Below are 22,031 nucleotides of genomic sequence, written 5' to 3' on the forward strand. Positions count from 1 at the left end.
ATAAATAAAAACTGAAAGCTACTAATGTGCACTAATAAGCATAAAGTGCTAGGAGTGAGATACAAGAGTAAATACTCCTAATCAGAGCATAGAAAGTCTAGGTGCAGTCCATTAGGACAAGTACTAGTTATACAGTACCAGAAGATATCCTACGAATATTTTATTCTGTCAGAATCGCCGAGATCCTCAATGCCACCAACAGTAAGTCTACCTAAAACCTGAAGGGGCGCAAAACAGAAAATGTGAGTGGGCAAAAACAAAGCTTTTCAAAATCATTTCATTTATCAAGTGCTCTAACCCCTCACCGTAAAACATGTATAATTTTCCCATAAATAGAATATCATTACAAACATATATATAGATATATTCAAGTCATTCTTCACATCTCCATAAACATAAGTATGCCATGCCAAATATAAAATAGAATAAGTAACTCAGGTGAAATAAATTCATGGAAAATAACACATTAGCTAGAACCCTTGTAAAAGTCTGTACGACTGAATTCATAGCTTATTAGTCAATCTAGCCGGAGTCACTACAAATGACCTATACGGCGCTACACTACATACAAGTCGGAACCACTAAAAGGTCTGTACAACAAGACTGGGTGTAATATAGTTATACTCAATACTACACTCCCATGATAGCTGTGCGATAAATAGCTAGTCACCTACAAGTCGAAACCACCTATCATGGTCTGTACGACAAGACTGTGCACCTAAATTGGATCCACTGTGAGCATATGGTGCGGGAAGTGATATTATAAATAGGTCTTTGCCATATCTTTGGCTAAATCACTAACATCGGGGTGCAGGTTTATAAGCTCTATGCTTCTTAAATAATCACAACTGTTATTCACATTCACAATTCATAAAATCACTTGGGCTTACCTGAGCGTATATCAAGTATATAATAAAAAACAAAAGCCCACTCACTAGTATGTCGAAGGGTCGTAGCCCCCGAGATGCCCTTGACTGCGCTTGTCCTCGGGATAAGTCTCCCCTATATGCGAAACAATTATAAAAACTTTAATTTAATGCACATAACCAATACTAGCTAATAACTTCTCATACATTGTTCAAATGGGATGTTTGAATATACCAACGTGATCTACACAACCTCATGAACATCCCTATATTTTTAGAAAAATTTTCCGACCCCTTACGCGCCGCCACGTGTCGACCAAGGCACGGCCAAACGCTCCGCCCATGCTAGCACATGCCTGGCACACTAACGACTGCAGTTAATGCTGTCAGGAATATTCCTTTAAAATGTAGGATATTCCGTCTCAAAACTAACGGCGTTACCTTACGCCGTTAGCATATTCTGTCAAAACTGATGAAATATGCTTCTTCTTCCCCAACGAGTCACCGGACGTCAGCGACTATTCGCCGGTTTTTGGAAAAGTTTCTAACCCTAATTTCTCTCTCATTTTAACACCAAACTTCAAGAAACTTGAACCATTTTGAAGATCTCACCAAGATGAACAAAACCATACCTGAGTTGAGCCCTAAAACCACTAGAAACCCACCGAAAAAAGCCTCAATATTCCGGCAAATCTTAAAACCCGCCATTCTCGATGATTTGACGTCCAATTTCTTCCAAAGAACCACTCCGAGCTTCACGAGAACCTCTTAAAGCTTCTTGAAAGCTTGAAATTTCTAAAAACACACGATTTTACAATTGCATGAATAGTGACAAAAATCGAGGTAGGGTTTTCACGAGTTTTCGAAGAAGTTCTTACCTAAAAATGGTACCATTCAACTTGTACGAACCTCATGAACACAATGGTGCCCTTTGAACCCTCGATCTATGCGTGTATGGTTGGTTTTGAAGTTCGTCTATACGTTTTGTACGAATTTTTTGAAAAAATCCGAGATGGAGAGTTTGTGTGTGTGTGTGTGGTCCACGTGGGCCACCAAACAAAACAAAAGAAAACAGTTTGAGTCCTAAGACCATCTCCAACCCTTGGGCTAAAAGCCAAATTTTTTAGCCTGGAAAATTTAGCTTTTAGCCCAGAAACATCTTTTCTGCTCCAACCCTTCTACCCTAAAATTTTAGCCCGGAATTATTAAAGAATGAAATTAGCCTAAATTTTTTTCTTAAATCAATTTAAAAAAAATAAATAAATATGTAGATTATTGTAAATTAATTTTATGAACATTTTAATCTAAAAAAATTTAAATTCCGATAAACATTTCGCATTTAGCCCGGGGGGAAAGCTGGGGGGTATTTGGCCCAGAAATAGCATTTGGCATTTAACCTAAAATTTTAGCATGGGTTGGAGAGTGTTTGGGGGGGTAATGTGGGGGGTAATTTGGCTTTTAGCACAGGGTTGGAGATGGTCTAAATGTTCCAAAACTTAGGAAAAATTTAGAATTTGTCCAAATAAATTTAAACTTAAACCACACCACCACATAACTCAATTATATCTCAACGTCCAAAGGTAATTTAGTAACTTCCATGCCATCGATAATTTATTTCGGGACGGACTGTGACAAGATTTTTTTGATATCCGCCATTAAATATTTGCCAGGACTTTATGTCGGATATAACCGACAGGATTTTTCTAATATCCGCCACCATCATCCGCCACCTAAAACTAATATTGTAGTAGTGGTATTTAATTTATTTTTAATTCACTAATAGCATCCCAGTGAAGGGCTCTATATAAGGCTGAAAAAGTGGTGGATAGCACATTTTAGAGCTCTGAGGAATCTTTGGGGCTTTATAAAAGAATATACAAGACCTTGACACAAGATGTTGTAGATGTCAAGAGGGTAGGAGATAGAATCATGGCAATCAAGATTGTAATAGGACAAGAACTTATCAATGTGATTAGTGCGTACGCACCTCAAGTAGGGTTGGATATGAGTTCGAAGGAGAAATTTTGGGAAGACCTTGGAGACTTGGTGCAAGGAATTGCTCAGACGGAGAAGTTATTTATAGGAGGAGATTTAAATGGACACGTGGGCAGGGAGACAGGCAACTATGGAGGTTTTCATGGTGGCCAGGGTTTTGGGGAGAGAAACGAGGATGGGGAAGCTATCTTGGATTTTGCAATGGCATATGATCTCTTCTTAGCCAACACCTTCTTTAAGAAGAGAGAAGAACATGTGATCACCTACAAGAGTGGGTCGTCAAAAACACAAATAGATTTTCTTCTAATGAGGAAAGGGGATCGTATAACTTGTAAGGATTGCAAAGTTATACCAGGAGAGAACGTGGCTAATCAACATCGCTTGTTGGTGATGGATGTACATATCAAAAGAGTGAGAAAAAAGAACAAGACTTGGAAGTGCCCAAGGACTAGATGGTGGAATCTAAAAGAAGAAAAACAAGTCATTTTCAAAGAGAAAGTAATCACCCAGTGTGTGTGGGATAGAGAGGGGGAAGCTAGCCAAATGTGGGATTCCATGGCTAGTTGTATCCGAAAAGTAGCAAAAGAGGTGTTAGGAGAGTCCAAGGGCTTTGCCCCACACCAAAAGGAATCTTGGTGGTGGAATGAGGAGGTACAAACAAAGGTGAAGGCTAAGAAGGAATGTTGTAAAGCCTTATACAAGGATAGGACCGATGAAAATGGTGAAAGGTATAGAAAAGCGAAGCAAGAGGCGAAGAAAGCTGTGAGAGAAGCTAAGTTAGCGGCTTATGACGATATGTATAAGCGACTAGATACCAAAGAAGGAGAGTTGGATATCTATAAACTAGCTAGAGTAAGGGAAAAGAAGACAAGGGACCTAAACCAAGTGAGGTGCATCAAGGATGAGGATGGAAAGGTTCTTGCTACAGAGAACGCGGTTAAAGATAGATGGAGAGGTTATTTTCATAATCTTTTCAATGAAGGACATGAAAGGAGTGCTTCTTTAGGGGAGTTGAGTAACTCAGAAGAGTGTAGAAACTACTCTTTTTATCGTCGAATCCAGAAGGAAGAAGTGGTTGTAGCTTTGAAGAAGATGAAGCATAGAAAAGCAGTAGGCCCAGACGATATACCAATCGAAGTGTGGAAAGTTTTGGGAGAGATAGGTATAACATGGCTCACTGACCTTTTCAATAGGATTTTGAAAACGAAGAAGATGCCAAATGAGTGGCGAACGAGCACTTTGGTGCCTATCTACAAGAATAAGGGCGACGTACAAAATTGCATGAACTATAGGGGTATTAAGCTAATGAGTCATACAATGAAGCTCTGGGAGAGAGTCATTGAGCATAGATTGAGGTAAGAGACACGGGTTTCGGACAACCAATTCGGGTTCATGCCAGGGCGCTCAACCATGGAGGCAATCTATCTCTTACGAAGATTGATGGAAAGATATAGAGATGGGAAAAAGGACTTACACATGGTCTTTATAGATTTGGAAAAAGCGTATGATAAGGTCCCAAGAGACATTCTTTGGAGGATTTTAGAGAAGAAAGGAGTACGAGTAGCATATATCCAAGCTATAAAGGATATGTATGAATGAGCAAAGACTGCCGTAAGAACTCATGAAGGACAAACCGAAAGTTTTCCCATAACTGTAAGATTACATCAAGGATCATCCTTAAGTCCTTACCTTTTTGCGTTGGTAATGGATGAGTTAACAGGACATATTCAAGATGATATTCCTTGGTGTATGCTTTTCGCAGACGATATAGTGTTGATAGATGAAACTCAGGAATGGGTAAATGCAAAGCTTAACCTTTGGAAAGAAGTGTTGGAATCTAAAGGTCTTCGCCTAAGCCGATCAAAGACAGAATATATGGAGTGCAAGTTCAGTGCAAATGGAGGCCAAAACGAGTTAGGGGTGAGGATCAGAGATCAAGAAATACCAAAGAGCGATCGTTTTCGTTACCTAGGATCTATCTTGCAAAAGAACGGAGAATTAGATGGAGATCTCAACCATAGAATACAAGCTGGATGGATGAAGTGGAAGAGTGCATCCGGCGTATTGTGTGACCGTCGTATGCCACTGAAGCTCAAGGGAAAATTTTATAAGACGGCAATAAGGCCGGCGATGCTGTATGGCACAGAATGTTGGGCGGTGAAGCATCAACATGCACAAAATGGGTGTAGCGGAGATGAGGATGCTTCGTTGGATGTGTGGGCACACAAGAAAGGATAAGATTAGGAATGAGGATATCCGGGGTAAAGTAGGAGTAGCCGAAATTGAAGGAAAGATCAGAGAAAAGGAAAGATCAGAGAAAATCGGTTACGGTGGTTTGGACATGTGCAAAGAAGGCCTATTGACGCTCCGATTAGAAGATGCGACTATGGGACAGAGGTTCAGGGCCGAAGGGGTAGAGGAAAACCTAGGAAAACTTTGGAAGAGACTCTAAGAAGAGACTTAGAGTACTTGGATCTAACGGAGGACATGACACAGGACCGAGCACAATGGCGTTCAAAGATTCATATAGCCGATCCCACTCAGTGACTTGGATTTTCCAAGTCTCCAACCGAGAAGTTTTCCTCACTCGGGAAATTAAGGGAATACTACCTCAACCTACATGCTCCACTCACAAAGCTTCAACATACAAGCTTCAACAAAAGAAAATTCAGAGAACTTAGCGAAGAAGGCTTTGGTGTATTCAACACAATACGTTGAAATGAAGGAAAGCTATTTATTGATATCCCCGATAAGTCACAAATATGTACATATACATGAGTCAAAATAAACAAACAAGAGGGAGCCTTCAGAAAGGTTGCTTAGGAGAAGTCTCAGTAGTCGGTAGAGCCCCAGAAAGAGCAGGCACTGGAGGGGGATCATTTGGAGCCTCAGTACTGGACAGAACCCTAGAAGGAGGAGGCAGCAGAGGTTGATCATTTGGAGCTTCATTACAAGGTACAGCCCCAGAAGACGAAGGCAATAAATGCCTTTGGAACAAACCCACAAATCTCTGATGATCAAGTAAAACCTGACCATCAGATTCATTCATCTGGTCAAGCTTCCTCTTCATGTTTGTAGCATAGTCATGTGCGAGCCGGTGCAACTGTTTATTCTCATGCTTGAGCCCTCTAATCTCCTGTTTGAGACTCATCACTTCAGCCGCCAATGATTCAACTTGGCGGGTTCGAGCAAATAGGCGTTGGGCCATGTTAGACACAGAACCTGCACACTGAACACTGAGAGCCAGAGAATCCTTAACAGCCAACTCATCAGACCGTTTGGAAAGTAGTCTGTTATCTTTGGGAGTGAGAAGGTTCCTGGCCACTACCGCAGCGGTCATATCATTCTTCATCACGGAATCCCCAACAGTAAGAGGACCAGTAGGGGAGACGAAGGATGGGCGCCATATGTTGTCTGGAGAAGGCGTGGCTGCCTCTTCAACAAGGTTCAAGTCAAAACGACGATCGGAGGGGCCAGACATTTTCAAAGATGTTGAAGAGATAAGAGGTCGAACAAATCAAGATCTTAGAAGTGCAAGAATGGAGCTTCTACTGGTGGAGATTCAAGTGTGCTTTGGAACTTAATGCCAGCCTCTATAAAAATCTGCACTCGACGGAGCTTCAGAAATCGAAGAGGCGTTTGCTTTCTCAAAAGCTGGGCTGCTCAGAGACCACGAGATGTTTGCTTTCTCAAAAGTTGGGCTGCTCAAAGACCACGAAGGCCGATCTCAGAAATCGAAGAGGCGTTTGCTTTCTCAAAAGCTGGGTTGCTCAGAGACCACGAGGGCCGATCTCAGAAATCGAAGAGGCACCTACTTTTCCAGCCTTGTCAGCACCTGTCAGCTTTGAAGAAATTATGGGCATTATGTCGAAGATTTCTAGTGAAGTAGAAAGCACATGAATCTTACTGTTCAATCACCCACTTCCCATTCGCAACATTAGCTCATGGGTACCACAGATAACTTTGCCAAAGTTCTCTGACAAAGTTGAGACACGTGAAGCTTGCAGCTCCCACTACACCGCTCTGACCAAGAAGGGTAAAAGAATAGCAAAGAAACAGCACTAACAAAGTTTAGACACATAAATTTTGAAGGTCTAGCTACCATATTATTACCCACAAGGGTAAAGGAACAGTACCACTGCTGGATAATTGGAAAGTCCCTGTGTGTCAACCTCTGTGCTTCGTGGCAACATAGACTAGCAAACATGCCCAACCTTTTCTCACATTCGAGAAAACACTCCCAACAAGACTGCTTGCTCCAAAATCGAAGAGGCACCGCCCTCCGAATCTCGAGAGCCAGACTCCCAACATGATTACTTTCTCAAAAATCGAAGAGACACCGCTTTCCGAATCTCGAGAGCCAGACCCCTAGCAGGATGGCTTTCTAAAAAATCAAAAAGGCATCGTTCTCCGAATCTCGAGAGCCAGATCTCCGACAGGATTGCTTGTTCGAAAACCGAAGAGGCACCACTTTCCCAACTTCAAGAGCCGGATCTCCTTGGATAAAGTTTGTCTGTAATCTTTACACACAACATCAGCTTTCCAGATACCACAGACCACTTTTTTAAAGTGCTCTGACAAAGTTAAAACATGTGAAGCTGGCAGCTCCCACTACCGTGTTATGACCAAGCAGGGTAAGGGAATAGCATTACTACTTGTTGTTAGGGAGACTCCTATATACGTTGACCTCCATCCCCAACAGACAGGCAGACCTGCAAAAATGCTTAACCCTTCCTCATATCTGAGAGGGCACTCCCAAAGAAGCCTTTCGAAATATTCAGCTTTTTTTCCCCCCGATAATACCTCTGCAAACAAGCTATACTAGAGCAAGAATATCTCATATCATCAGGGTTAAAAGCAAGAGTATCCCATATCATGTTTTTTCCCTGTCTTTTCCTTTGGCCTTGTTCTTACCTACAAGACAAGGAGAAAGAGAGCAATCAGTCAACACTTGGAATCAAGCTTCCAGTCAGGAACTGACTGCCTGGAACCCCTTACTTGATTACTTACCTGGCATTGCTCTCGAGTACTCATCTTCAACATCTTATGCTTCCAGGGAAGATACCGTATCTGCCTGAGGAACATATAGGGCAAGTGAGAAGGATACAAGGAAGCATGTGGAGACAAGCGTAACAGCACACGTGCCGATACATCCACTACTCTGTCCAAAGCAAAAGTATCCCATATCAACAGGGTCGAACGTACTATAGATTTGATGGACTTGTTTTGACCCTCAAATTCTTCAGTCGGCCTTATACTCTGGAGGAAACCAGAAAACCCTCCAGCCTAGTTCAAGAATAAGCCTGTGGAAAGTTACTTCTTCAAAAGCAAAAGTATCCCATATCATCTATTCTCATTTTTCTTCTCTTTATCCTTCATGCTGCCTGCAAGATAGGAAGAATGTGAACAATCAGCCGGAACTCGAAATCAAAGTTCTGATCTGGGACTGATTGCTTGGAGCTCTGATTGCTTACCTTGTCTGTCACCTCTTTCAGCAGATCCCTTAGCTCGGCGACTTGGAAGACTCCTACTACATGGTTTGTATCGCGCTTGACCAAGCCTGAAACTACAAGTAAGCTTCAAGTGAAATTGATACATTACCTTGTGCATCTCCACCAGTTAAAGATACCACCCCTGGATGGAGGAAGAGTACTTCCAGAGAAGATGCCACATCTACCTACGAGACAGATAAGGCAAGTCAAGACGATACCACACTCCGGAACTTAGAAGTTTCGTGATTACGAGATCATTCTCCCACAATATTTCCTAATGTCATTTGTACTAAATCATTCACTTGTACTCACTAAAAGAGAGCTTGAACCTATGTACTTGTGTAAACCCTTCACAATTAATGAGAACTCCTCTATTTCATGGACGTAGCCAATATAGGTGAACCACGTACATCTGGTGTTTGCTTTCCTATCTCTATCCATTTATATACTTATCCACACTAATGACCGGAGCAATCTAGCGACGATCACAAAAAGCGACCGTTTTCGCTACCTAGGATCTATCTTGCAAGAGAACGGAGAATTAGATGGAGATCTCAACCATAGAATACAAGCTGGATGGATGAAGTGTAAGAGTGCATCCGGCGTGTTGTGTGATCGTCGTAGGTCACTGAAGCTCAAGGGAAAATTTTATAGGATGGCAATAAGGCCAGCGATGTTGTATGGCACAGAATGTTGGGCGGTGAAGCATCAACACGTACACAAAATGGGTGTAGCGGAGATAAGGATGCTTCGTGGGATGTGTGGGCACACGAGAAAGGAGAAGATTGTGAATGAGGATATTCGAGGTAAAGTAGGAGTAGCCGAAGTTGAAGGAAAGATGAGAGAAAATTAGTTACGGTGGTTTGGACATGTGCAAAGAAGGCCTACTGACGCTCCGGTTCGAAGATGTGACTACGGAACAGAGGTTCGGGGCCGAAAGGGTAGAGGAAGACCTAGGAAAACTTTGGAAGAGACCCTAAGAAAAGACTTAGAGTACTTGGATCTAACGGAGGACATGACACAAAACCGAGCGCAATGGCGTTCTAGGATTCATATAGCCGACCCCACTTAGTGGGAAAAGGCTTTGTTGTTGTTGTTGTTGTAACTTTTCTTAAGTTGGGTTTTGGACTTGCTAACTCTTTTTTTTTTTTTTTTTTTTGGGAACCTTTCAACCTAAAATAGTTCAAATTATGACAAAGTTAGATTCCATCACTTACGAACTGTTCATTGGATTAGATTCTGTTATCTCGATCATATCCGTTGAAAGATACATACCCTCACTTCGCCTTTTGAAATAATTTGATTTTCACGTACAACACAATAATTTACCTAACACTAATTAGTAAATTAGTATCATACTATTTTGAAAAAAATTATTAGGAAATTTCACCCACCAATGCCCATGGACGTTAAATCAATTTGAAATTTTAATTCTTATGGACTTTAAAACAATAATTAATAAGCCAAATTGCAAGAAAAAAAATTAAAAAAAAAGAATAAAATGAGAGTATAAGTATATTCACAATTAGGGGGAGAGTGAGAATTTTGCTCAAATGTATTACTACCCAAGAAACGAAGTTGTTAGCCTTAGTGTTGGATCTAGTTCCATTTTCTGGCTCATTTGGAATGAAATTTTTTACTAAGGCTTGAAATGTAGAAACAGGAAAAAGCTCCCATAAGACCATCTCCAACCCTTGGGCTAAAAGCCAAATTTTTTAGCCCGGAAAATTTGGCTTTTAGCCCAGAAACATTTTTTCTGCTCTAACCCTTCTGGCCTAAAATTTTAGCCCGGAATTATTAAAGAATGAACTTAGGCTAATTTTTTTCTTAAATCAATTTTTAAAAAAAATAAATAAATATGTAGATTATTGTAAATTAATTTTATGAACATTTTAATCTAAAAAAAATTAAATTCTGATAAATATTGAAAAATCATTAAATTTTTCACAAAGCAAGCTACTTTCACCAACCTTTAAACTTTCACCAACCGTTCATCTTTCACCAACCATTCAACTCCAAACTTTCAACTTTCACCAACCGTTCAACACCAAACTTTCAACTTTCAACACCAAACTTTCAACTTTCACCAACCGTTCAACACAAAATTTTCAACTTTCACTAACCGTTCATCAATCATCTTCTATATAAACACAGGTTCAATATTAGTTAATCACACAATCTTTCAACCTTCAATCATCCTCTATATTCACCAATTTTTCAACTTTCAAAGAGTTTTTGTTTCTTAAAAATTCTCAATATCTCATCAATGGGTGATAGAAGCAGGCGTAGCAGGGCAATGGAGATGGCACAATACCAAGCAAGGCTTGACATTGAGGATTTAGAACTGATCAACGCCGAAGCTGAACTTGTAAACTCGTTTATGCAATATAAGCACCATGGCGAATCTAGCCATCGTGGTTCTGTCACGGGGCGTTCATTCGTGCAGCGTGATAGAGAAGAGTGTCATGACCAAATGATGAAAGATTATTTCATTGAGCGGCCGAGATTTCCTGCTCATGATTTTCGGAGGCGGTTTCGGATGAGGAGAAAGCTTTTTGAAGGCATCTTGAACGCAGTTGTCAATCATGACCACTACTTTGCAAGGAAGATAGATGCCGTAGGCCAACAAACTCTATCACCTCATCAAAAGCTCACATCTGCATTTCGAATGCTAGCTAATGGGTGCTCTGCTGACGAATATTGCCGACTTGCGGAGAGTACTGCTATTGAGAACCTGAAGCACTTCTGTCAAGTAAAATAATTAGTTGCAAAATAATATTATGTACATCACAAATAAAATATCAAGAAAAAAACTCACAATTTCTATGGCGCTCCTTCCACTAGGCATGCCAACCATGGCCCTCTCTAAGCTTCCCTTCCATAAAGTGCATGCTTTGTTGATAGTCTTCCAACGATCATAAACACCACCACCGTCCCGCCCGTTGCCGTTGCAGTTTTCTTGAAACTTTGCAATGATTTTATCCCACAAAACCTTTTTATTTTGATTTGTGCCAACTGCACCATCTTCACTAACAGAAACCCATGCCAAGCATAAAGAAACATCTTCCTCAAATGTCCAATTACGACATCTAACATGCTCTCTTGCCATGTAGACTAATTTGGAAATGGAAAGAAATGATAGAAAGATAAATTGGAAGAATTGTAGGAGAAAATTGAATTTTGTGTGGATGTTTGAACAAATACATAGGTATTTATAGAGTTTTTGGGTAAATTTTGTGTTAAATACATTTATTTAATTATTTTAGCCGTTGGATTTAAATTTGGGCCATTAGATCTTTTTTTTTACCGTTAGATTTTAGTATATTCAATCTCAACCGTTGGATTCATTGTATTTTAAAATAATATATTTTTTAAAAATAAAATTTGAATCTGGACCGTTGGATCAACCAACGGTCCTTAAATTCTGCCCGTCAGATTTTGAAAAGAGCCGTTGGGCTCTGGTGAGTGGCCAACAAGGCCTGACGCTGGGCCCTCTTCCTGTCGGGCTCTGGTTGCAACTTGCGCGCTTGGGGCGCGTGCGCGAGTCGGCGGGCAAAGAGTGGCCCAAAACTGGGCGAGTCCACGCGGTTTGGGGGGGTTGGGGGGGTGGAATTTGGCCCAACTTTAGCATTCCCCTTTTAGCCCAATATTTTAGCTTGGGTTGGGGGTGTTTGGGGGGAATTTTGGGCTAAAAATTTGGCTTTTAGCCCAGGTTCGGAGTTGGTCTAAGGGAAGAGATTTTTTAGTGTGATCGAAATATAGGATGGTACACCATGTGTCATTATACAAATGATGAGATATATGTGTTAAAAAGTTAATAACTTAAAAAAATAAAACTTCCATCTATTTATATAAAAACACGTGTATGTTCCAGTTACAATAAAAAATTTCTTTAGGGATGCTCTTAATTTATTGATGTGAATACATGTCAAATCTTAAATGGGAATACCACGAATGAAGCACAGGATTACCTAATAATTTATCTCTTTCATTTTGCAGACATACAGCTGCAACACCACCAACAAAACCCCCCCTTCCGTTTTCAGGCATCACTGTCCAATTAAACCTTTTACCCTAACCCTAGCATGGCCACCACCCAACCCACCGAGAACGGCTCCGCCAAGGCTGCGAAAGCCGACGCGCAACCACTCACATCCGAAATCACCACCGCCCCAATTACAGCGCCCGAGTCCTACCCAACAACAACAACCGATAACAATCCGAACCAAAATCCCGAACCCGTATCGGACGCCGGGGCTGTCACAACCGCAACGAATGTCGGCAACGATGCCACCTCAGTAGCCGATAAACGATGGCCGGGTTGGCCCGGGGACTGTGTGTTTCGGCTAATTGTGCCGGTTCTGAAGGTCGGTAGCATTATCGGCCGCAAAGGCGAGCTCATTAAGAAGATGTGTGAGGAGACCCGAGCTCGCATTCGAGTCCTCGACGGCGCCGTTGGAAATCCTGATCGCATAGTGAGTTTTCCTCGATTTCTTCCTTTCCAGGGTTAGCTTTTTCGTGTTCTCGTAATTTGCTCCAAAGTGCCGCGTTTATACTGGTTTTATGGTTGCGTTTAAACTGGTTTTATGGTTGCGTTGAACCCTAGGGTTTGTAATTTTCGGCTTCCCTTGTATTATCCTCTGTTTAATTGTGGCACAATGATAATTCAGGGTCTCTAATTAGGCTTTGTTGTTGCTAACAAGTGGGTGGGAAGAGTAAAGATTGAAAATTTGAATTTGGATTTTAGGAATTTAGTTGAATCTGTCACGAGGTAACAGAAACCCTAAAAGTAAATTTAGTTTAATTCTAACATTTGGTTCATAGGTGTTATTGCTTAGAAAAGGCTATTGCACCTGGCTCATAGTTTTGTTCTATCATTCAATGTGTTAGTAATGTGCATAAGATCAGTAACTTTCTCGAATTTTTAAAGAAATGAAGATATAAGAGAATCTCAAATCTGAAACGAGACTTGATCAGTGGAGTTTTCTGCTATCTGAAGATGACTCATTGCTAGGCAAAGTCCTTTGCATCCATCTCAGAGTTTTACTCAAATCGCTTAATTTGTTAGTGGGGCATAAGATGAGAATGACAATAAGTATCTGGTATTCTGCTATGTCAAGATGACCTATTATAATGTGACAATAAGTATCTGGTATTCTGCTATGTCAAGATGACCTATTATAATGTGAACTCTTTTGCACCGGGCTTGTGGTTTTATTCAAACACTCAAAACATAGCAAGGGCTATACTATAAGACGAGTAACTGTCGAGAAGTTTTATAACTATCTAGTTACAAGACTAAATCTTTGTTTTTACGCATTGTTTAATTGGTATTTATAAGATTTGATACCTTCCTAACAAAATTTCCATGGGTATCAACATCACAAAGGTATATCAAGACCCATTAGTGCTGATTAGATTTCCAAATGTCACCTTTTTCTTGCATGCTTGAACCAATCTGTGGTTCTGTATTTTATATTTCCTTTTTAGTCTTAATCTCAAAGTGGTTCATCACTATCTTACTGGCTGTGAAGCTTCTTTCTACTTGCTTGTGATCTATCAGTGTGTGAGGCCACTGAACCATAAACTGTTTATCGTGATATCATTCTATGCTACAATCTTTCTAATATACATTTCTTTTTAGGTGCTGATCTCTGGAAGGGAAGAGCCAGAGGCACCTCTTTCCCCTGCAATGGATGCTGTAATAAGAATATTCAAACGTGTCTCTGGATTATCTGAGAGTGAGGGGTCTGGTGCTGCTGGAGTTGCATTCTGTTCCGTCCGGTTGTTGGTAGCATCTACCCAAGCAATTAATTTAATTGGAAAACAAGGATCATTAATCAAATCTATACAAGAGAGTACTGGATCGTCTGTGCGAGTATTGTCTGGAGGTATGTTCTTATTGTTACATGATACAACTTTTCTTTATTCAGTAAAATACCAATGGTTGAAAATATCTGCCTATTTCATCACCTTTTCCCCAATTCTAAGGATAGTGTGTTTCTTTGCTGTTTTTATGATTTATAACTGAAGTGGTTAGATTGGTTATACAACGAACAACTGAGCGAAGGGCTTACTTATTGGAAATTAGACCTAAAATGATAATTAAGTTTCCGTATTTGTTTTCTTTATTTCGAGTTACTTCTGTGCTCCTTATACTGACTTAGCTTTTCCGTTGGTAATTTATAAGTTTGGTGATCATGCTAGTGAAGATAAGTATATTATTATTCCTAGTATGGCGTGGAGTTTAAATTCTTCTCCCTTTGTCTTTCCTGCGTCTGAGTTGTGGATCCGTTTTCCATGTTAGAGTCCTTTAACTTCAGAATGCATGATGCTTATACTTGTCAAAAAATTAATATAGCTGCATTTTTGAAAAACAAGCCTTGGTCATATTCGTTGTCCCTTTTAGAAATGCTCTGTCATGTTATTCAGTGTATTCAGATCCTTATTTATGAAACTAGTGTCTATTCCCTTTCTTCCTTTCTTCATTCTCCAATACCTTATTTTTATTCGTGCAGAGGAGGTTCCATTCTATGCTGCCGCAGATGAGAGGATTGTTGAATTGCAGGGAGAAGCTTTAAAGGTTCTCAAAGCTGTAGAAGCGGTAGTGGCTCACCTGAGGAAGTTCTTGGTTGATCATAGTGTTATTCCACTTTTTGAGAAGACTGTAAGCTTATTTCCCACTGATGTCTGCTGTATTTTCATTTCTTTGTATTACTGTGTATTAATTACTAGATTGTGCATCTTTAGTATGCGACAATCTCACAAGAGCGCCAACCCGATACTACCTGGGCTGACAAGTCATTGCTGCATACTGCTTCTCAAACTGGAGTTAGCACTAATTATTCTCTTTCAGCAAAGAGGGAGTCTTTGTTTCTTGATCGTGAAACTCAATTGGAATCACAACTCCCTTCCGCTGGAATTTCACTTTATGGAAAAGATCCTTCAATAAATGGAAAAGATCCTCCTATTTATGGACAAGACACTTCTGTTTACGGACAAGGGTCTATTTATGGACAAGATCTTGGTTCTTTTCGTTCTTCAGGAATTGGTCGTCCTGGTGCTCCTATTGTTACTCAGGTTAGTTGTTCTAACTGTTTGACATTTTATCTCAAATTCGTACTTCCTTGTAATGAGCTTATTTGGGTCTTCACAGCATGCATACACACAAGGATGGTCTAACTTTGCTGTAACTTTTATTTAAATTACGGGGTCAACAGTGTTGTATATTTTGCTTCCTTATAAGGATGCTGGGGGATCCTTTACTGTCTAGACCTTTATTTACTTGGCAACAGTAGGAATACATGTCTTGTTTATAACTATAAATCTGAGGATATGCATAGGCTGTATGTATGTCTTACTTACTGACTCTTCCATTTGAGGAAAAATTTCTTGATGTATGAATTTGTCTTTAATTGGAAAACTAGAGTGTATCAGATTGCATCAGGCCTGTGTTACGTGGGTCAATTTCTGCATTTATACTCTGATTGTTCGTTAAGAAAAAAATTAAGTGCAAATAGGGCTATGTAGAAAGAGATATATTCTGTTTAAATTCTTGTACTTCCGTTCTCTATTTATACTGTCTTGGTAGTAATATTTTATCTGTTGCATTCTACAATCAGATTGCACAAACAATGCAAATTCCTCTATCTTATGCTGAGGACATTATTGGGGTTGAAGGGTCGAATATTGCATTCATTCGTCGTAGTAGCGGAGCCATTTTAACTGTGCAAGAGAGTAGGGGACTACCTGATGAAATTACCGTAGAAATAAAAGGCACCTCGTCACAGGTTCAGATGGCTCAACAATTGATTCAGGTATGCTTACCAATGAGTATTTCTTTTCAAATATCAAGGAGGGGGCAAGGAGCGGAAACAAACACTTTTTTGTTTGTTTGTTTAATAAAGACCTGTTACGACTCTGAGATAATGAAAAATGAATTACCATGTTTAAGTTACAGAAGGTGGTAGTTTACTGATTTGTATTAAAAAATTTCATTAGGGAAAAAATATTGCATATTAGCATGCTGGCAGGGTTGAATATTTGGCAAGTTAAAAACATTGAATAATATGTAATTTCAATAGGGAGTGATTCATGGTTTGGAAATTGTAGACACTTGGTTATCTTTTCTTGTGTGTGGTTTTAGGAGGTTATAAACAGTCGGAAGGAACCAGTTACAAGTAACTATGGCGTGATGGATACTGGATTGAGGTCATCCTACTCTCAGTTAGGTGCTCCATCATACCCATCATCGTCACTACCCTCACAACCCTATGGCGGCAGTTATGGATCGTCTGGTCTAGGAGGAGGCTACAGCACGTTCAGGCTTTGAATTAATTGGTAAGGACTAATGGTGGGTTTTCTACTTTTTTCAAATGAATATAATCAGAGAAATATTAATGTTGGAGGTAGTATTTATAAAGTTGCCAGAAGGGGTCAGGGTCCTGTTTTGTTATCTGGATCATCAGATTTGATCTGTTGGTAGCTTTCCAGGGTAACTAAGGTTGAAAGGGATATAGAAGACTGTAACGAAATAGTAGTGGTTTTGGTGTTGGCTTGTGAGTTTGTTCATTAATTTGGAAGTTAAACGAGCATTTGAATTATTATTTTTTGTTTCCTTTTTTTTGAGTTTGATCAAACTTTGGATTTGTAATCATGTTCTTGAATATAAGCATTATTCTAGGCCAGTAAGAAATTAAGAACTCCACAAAAATAAAATATAAAAAAAGAAAAGAAAAAAAAGAAAAAAAAAAAGAAAAAAAGAAAAGAAAGAGGAATCCTATTGTGGATATTCTCTACTTGTCTTCATGTATGTATGGGATGAGACCAAATAGTAATATTTATTAAAATAAAGAAAGAATACAATTGTGAGAATAAAAATATATTACAATTGAACTCTACTTTAAAATGTATGGTATCGGAGAAACCGAATGAATAGATGGTTGATTTAAAGGACTCAGCTGTTTTGATGTGTTTAAAAAGATGGTGGATGTAAGCAGTAATACTAGAGAAAAGGAACCCCACAGAACCCTATTTCAACAGATACTTTTAGGCTCTTGAGACAAGTCAGCTGTTTTGTCCTCTATTACTTCTTGGACCTTGGGGGAAAAGCCTTTGGAAGCAGCATGCTGAACCCACGCTCTGAGAAAAAACAAAAAAAAGAAAAGAAAAAAAAAAGAAGAGCAACCGTATGATCCCGTATAGCTCAACCAAAAATATCATTAAGAAAGCTCAAGAACCGAATTTTAGGATCAGGATCGCAAGAGTTCATATCAGGCTTCATTGCTTTGGTGGCCTTTGACTCTTAGGGTCAACTTACATGTCATATCATTGACACAGGATGAAAGGCCGGCAGTATATGCGAATGCCGTGCCGTTGAAATGAAGAACCATTAAATAAGTATTTTTGTTGAGAAGGAATTTCAATAAATAAATAAATAAATAAAACTAATAAATAAAGTGGTGGGGTAGCAAAATTGACAAGGACGTGATTCCTCAACAGCGTAGAATAAATAGATAGACTTATCTACAAGGTTACAAGCTGCCTTTTTTAAAACCACCCGGTTTCTGTATTTCTTTGATTCTAATAAGAAACGCCTTGTTTGTTCACCTTCTCTCAAATCTGACAAGAATGCCGACGTTGAATCTGTTTACCAACTTGCCGGTGGACGGAGTTGTGGCCTCTGACATCCTCAAGGACGCCACCAAAGCCGTTTCTAAGATCATTGGCAAACCCGAGTCCGTTAAGTCTCTCTCTCTCTCTCTCTCTCTCTCTCTCATCCTTTTTTATCTTGCTGTTGGCATGCACATAAAGTGTTCGACGAAAGTACTGAATGAACAGTATTATCTTGTTTCCCATGCAATTCTATATTGTATTGGTGGCTTACAGTATCATTGGGTATTTATGTTTCTGTTTTGGTTTCCCTGTTCTTCAGTATGTGATGATTTTGCTCAACGGGTCTGTGCCGATTGCATTTGCTGGCACGGAAGAGCCTGCTGCGTATGGAGAATTGATCTCCATTGGGGGCATTGGACCAGGTGTTAACGGAAAACTGAGTTCAACCATTGCAGAAATTCTCGAAACTAAGCTCTCCATTGATAGCTCCCGCTTCTATATCAAATTTTATGACGTTGAGGTGAGCCTATTTACTTGTTTTGTATTCGTTTGCCTGAATTTTGCACCTGCACTCTACTAGTTTTGTGTAGAGGTCGCACTTGGTGCGATGGCAAGTGCCTTCGCCCATGAGCGGTAGGTCTCGGGTTCGAGACTTAGGAGCAGCCTCTCCATAAATGGGGGTAAGGCTAGCCGACATTCACCTCTCCCAGACCCTGCGTAAAGCGGGAGCCTTGTGCACTAGGTACGACAAAGACTCTACTAGTTTTGTGTAATCTTCGTATTGCATAACATCATAAATTACTCGTGGGACTTCTTCTTCTTGTGGTAGAGCAATTGATCTCCACACCCACGCATAATTCCATTATTACTGTGCTTCCCCTTCCCCGAATCAAAACAAAAGAAGAGAATAAATAGTAATGCCTTCCCCCCTCCCCCAGTACACTAATGGGGGAGGAAGAGATGCCATTTCTCACAAAGCCAATTACAACATTTCTCCAAGAAGCTTTGTCGTAGCGCAAAACCCCCAGACTACAAAGGGACCGGTTATGCTACGCTTTACCAAATTAACTCATCTATTTTCTTTTGTCGTAGTGAAATTACACTTAGCTAAGGTAGGTAAGTTAAAAGCCATTTCAATACATTGATTCGTATTTGAGTCTGACCTGATTAGTTGGACAGTATTTCATCTGATAGTTCGATTAAAACAAATATTATCTGATGATGATTAATTACTAATGTGTTTATATTCTGCTCGTTCAGAGGTCCTTCTTCGGGTTCAACGGCTCAACATTTTGATCACAACTGTTCTTCAGCTGATGCTGGCAAATGGCCTTGTATCCCTCAGTTGCAATCTTCTTGTTTTAGATGAAAGAGTAGTCTTCGTGTTTGATTGTATTCTCTGATGAAACTAAAACTGTGATTCAGATCAGAAACAGCTATGAAACTAAAATTGTATTGTTGAAACATACTCTTGAAAGAGTGCAAATTTTTAGTAAAGTCTAAGTCACTATTATTGAAATATACAAAAATTTGTTGGTCAACTCACGGAACTTCCTACTTATAATGGTATATAGATCACTATATAAAGACAACCTCTACAACAAAATCAATTAAAACTAAGGTCGTTTAATCAATTAACTATAGCAGATAGATAGAAGGTTAGTAATTTTGTACCGAATTTCATCAATCTGTTTTTATATTGTTCGATAACTAGATGATCTCATATTTTATCCATTTTTTGCAAAGGGGAACTTTTACAAGTGATTTATAACAGGAACGGTTTTGATCATAAGTATGAAATTTTTCGTAAATCAGTCGCGTAGTATATTGAGGAGGAAATCCTCCTCATTCGTTGAGGAGCCAAGTTAATTTCTTCGAGTAATGCTCATAAAGTCTGTCATAGGTAATATTTCAATTCCTTGTATATGTGTTACAATATTTATTACAAGCAATATTATACAACTAGGGGAAGGAAGAATGGTTTGAACTCAGTATACAGTGGGTAGGAGAGGAAGACCCTAGCAACTAGGACAATCAACCACTTACTTATATGTGTTACAATTAATATTGAATTATTTGTAAATATATTGTTTAGCAACCGACTTCATGGAAAATAGCCTACATTCTTGTGTGTTTACAGGAATACAAGACTATTTGTCATTGGTTCCTGATAAACTTTGATAATTCCAATAACAAGTTGTACGAGAGTTCTCAGTGGCAACATCCTTGTAGACCTGGCATTCGTGTCGTGTTTTTCATGTTAGTGTCGTTTTCGTGTCATACCCGATATCTTAATGGATCGTATCGTGTAACACCTGTTAAAATAAACGGGTAAAATGATCCGACCCGAAATCAATCCGATAATATTAACAGGTAATATAACCCGACCCGTTACCCGTTAAGGAAAATATATTTTAAACCAATAAATAATCAAATGAAAAACATAATACTAAATAAGTATATACATACCATATTGTCACATCCAAAACATAAAAATGCATTTTTCTTTTAAGTATATTTTCACTTACCTAAAGTCTTTAATAGTTTTTTAATTAATGTAGAAGTGTAAAAAAACATAGAAAAAATATATAAACGCTCGTGAAATTCGTCACTATAATCATATAAATCATAGATCAAAATTTACATTTACGCTTCATTGTTCTCATCAAATTTTGTTTTTTCAGATTTTCTTTTTTGAAAACTTGATCTATTAGAGAATGCAGGAAAATGAATGGTTTGAATCTTTGATATTATATTCAGAGTTTTACGGTTAGTGAAAATATTGCTTGATGTTTATAAAGTTTCTACAAACTACATAACATCGACTTATATTTCAATTAACCGTAAATATCGAAACGTGATATCAAAGATCTGAACCGTTCATCTTCTTACATCCGTCAGATGATCATGTTTTCAAAAAAGAAAATTTTAAAAATGAAATTCAGTAAGAAGAATAAAGTGTAAATGGCAATCGACGATTAAATATAAATTTAAGGTTTATGAATTATAGTGTTGGATTTCGAAGCTGACCCCTTCATGAAAGTTGTAAAGTTGGTCACTATGAGTGATTGTATATTTTTTTTACATTTTTTACACTTCTACAATAATTATTATTAATTTTTCCCTCAAATAAAAAACATTATTCATGAAGGTTTGGAGGATTTTAAAAATATAAATGAAAATGTAAGTGTAACCATTATCTACTCGTGGAGAAATAATAATGAATCACGAGTGTTTATATATTCTTTCACATTTTTCATACTTGTATATATGTCTTCTTAGTTCTTGCCTATACAAATACTATATTAGTTTATTTTAATTTTGGACAACAACATGTTAAGTAAAATTTATCCTAGTAATGATAATAAGGAACTCACATAATAAAAATAAATAATGACTAAAACTTTTTTTTTTTAAAAACTTATATAGAATAATAATACAAAACTATATATTTAATATAGAATATATTGTATATATTAATATGGCTATTGTATTTTATAATAAATCTTTTAGTAATTAAACTTTAAAATTATCAAAATAATTTTTTTCTTAATGGGTCGAAACGGGTTACCCACGTGTTACCCACGTGTATACCCGTTAAGAACCTGTTATTAACGGGTTCTTAACAGATCACCCGATAATGACCGATAAGTTATCGTGTTGACCTGAAACCTATTATTTTCGTGTCGTTTTCATGTCGTGTCAGAAACTGCCAAGTCTACATCCTTGTAGCCAACTCTGTTTTCTTAGAAGGTTCTCCATTTAGAATTTGGATCCAGTGCTGGTTTCTCAACAGACTTGTTCTTTTTATTTGGTTGGTTCCTACCATGAACACAGAACACAAGCGCGAGCGCACACGCACATACGAGTTCGAGAAACCAGCACTGGATCCGAATTCTGAACGGAGAACCCTCAAAGAAAAACAAAGTTAGCTACAAGGATGTTGCCACTGAGCTGCTCAACATTTGTGTACTCAATGTTGTGTACATACGATGCAATCCTCGGTGGGAGGATTCCTTCACAAGTTACCGACACTCATAATATCCGAAAGCTGCCTAACATT

At 38.8% G+C, this 22,031-nt stretch overlaps 3 protein-coding genes across 4 annotated transcripts; all 3 read left to right on the forward strand.

Annotated features, from left to right (window-relative positions):
• Nucleotides 1–10,619: 10,619 nt before the first annotated feature.
• Nucleotides 10,620–11,114, forward strand: LOC103421278 (uncharacterized). Its single transcript, XM_008359299.3, has one exon. The coding sequence runs from the start codon at nt 10,620–10,622 to the stop codon at nt 11,112–11,114; it is 495 nt and encodes a 164-aa protein (XP_008357521.3).
• Nucleotides 11,115–12,248: 1,134 nt separating this feature from the next.
• LOC103446101 (RNA-binding KH domain-containing protein PEPPER-like) lies at nt 12,249–18,404 on the forward strand. Of its 2 annotated transcripts, XR_011574384.1 has the most exons (8): nt 12,249–12,828; nt 13,998–14,244; nt 14,872–15,020; nt 15,104–15,433; nt 15,976–16,170; nt 16,500–16,693; nt 17,983–18,094; nt 18,288–18,404. XR_011574384.1 is itself a non-coding variant. In XM_008385160.4 (6 exons), exons 1-6 carry the CDS (start codon nt 12,439–12,441, stop codon nt 16,683–16,685), a joined length of 1,497 nt encoding a protein of 498 aa, XP_008383382.3. In that variant the 5' UTR covers nt 12,249–12,438; the 3' UTR covers nt 16,686–16,959. The 2 variants fall into 2 exon arrangements, 1 of the variants encoding a protein (XP_008383382.3); XM_008385160.4 differs by lacking the exons at nt 17,983–18,094; nt 18,288–18,404 and having other exon boundaries at nt 16,500–16,959.
• On the forward strand, nt 16,946–19,509 carry LOC103412348 (uncharacterized). The gene is made up of 3 exons (XM_029091205.2): nt 16,946–18,094; nt 18,288–18,488; nt 19,229–19,509. The coding sequence occupies exons 1-3, from the start codon at nt 17,984–17,986 to the stop codon at nt 19,262–19,264; spliced, it is 348 nt and encodes a 115-aa protein (XP_028947038.1). The 5' UTR covers nt 16,946–17,983; the 3' UTR covers nt 19,265–19,509.
• Nucleotides 19,510–22,031: the final 2,522 nt, after the last annotated feature.

This window comes from Malus domestica, chromosome 13 (genome assembly GCF_042453785.1).
Source record: "Malus domestica chromosome 13, GDT2T_hap1".
In the NCBI taxonomy this organism is placed as follows: Eukaryota; Viridiplantae; Streptophyta; class Magnoliopsida; order Rosales; family Rosaceae; genus Malus; species Malus domestica.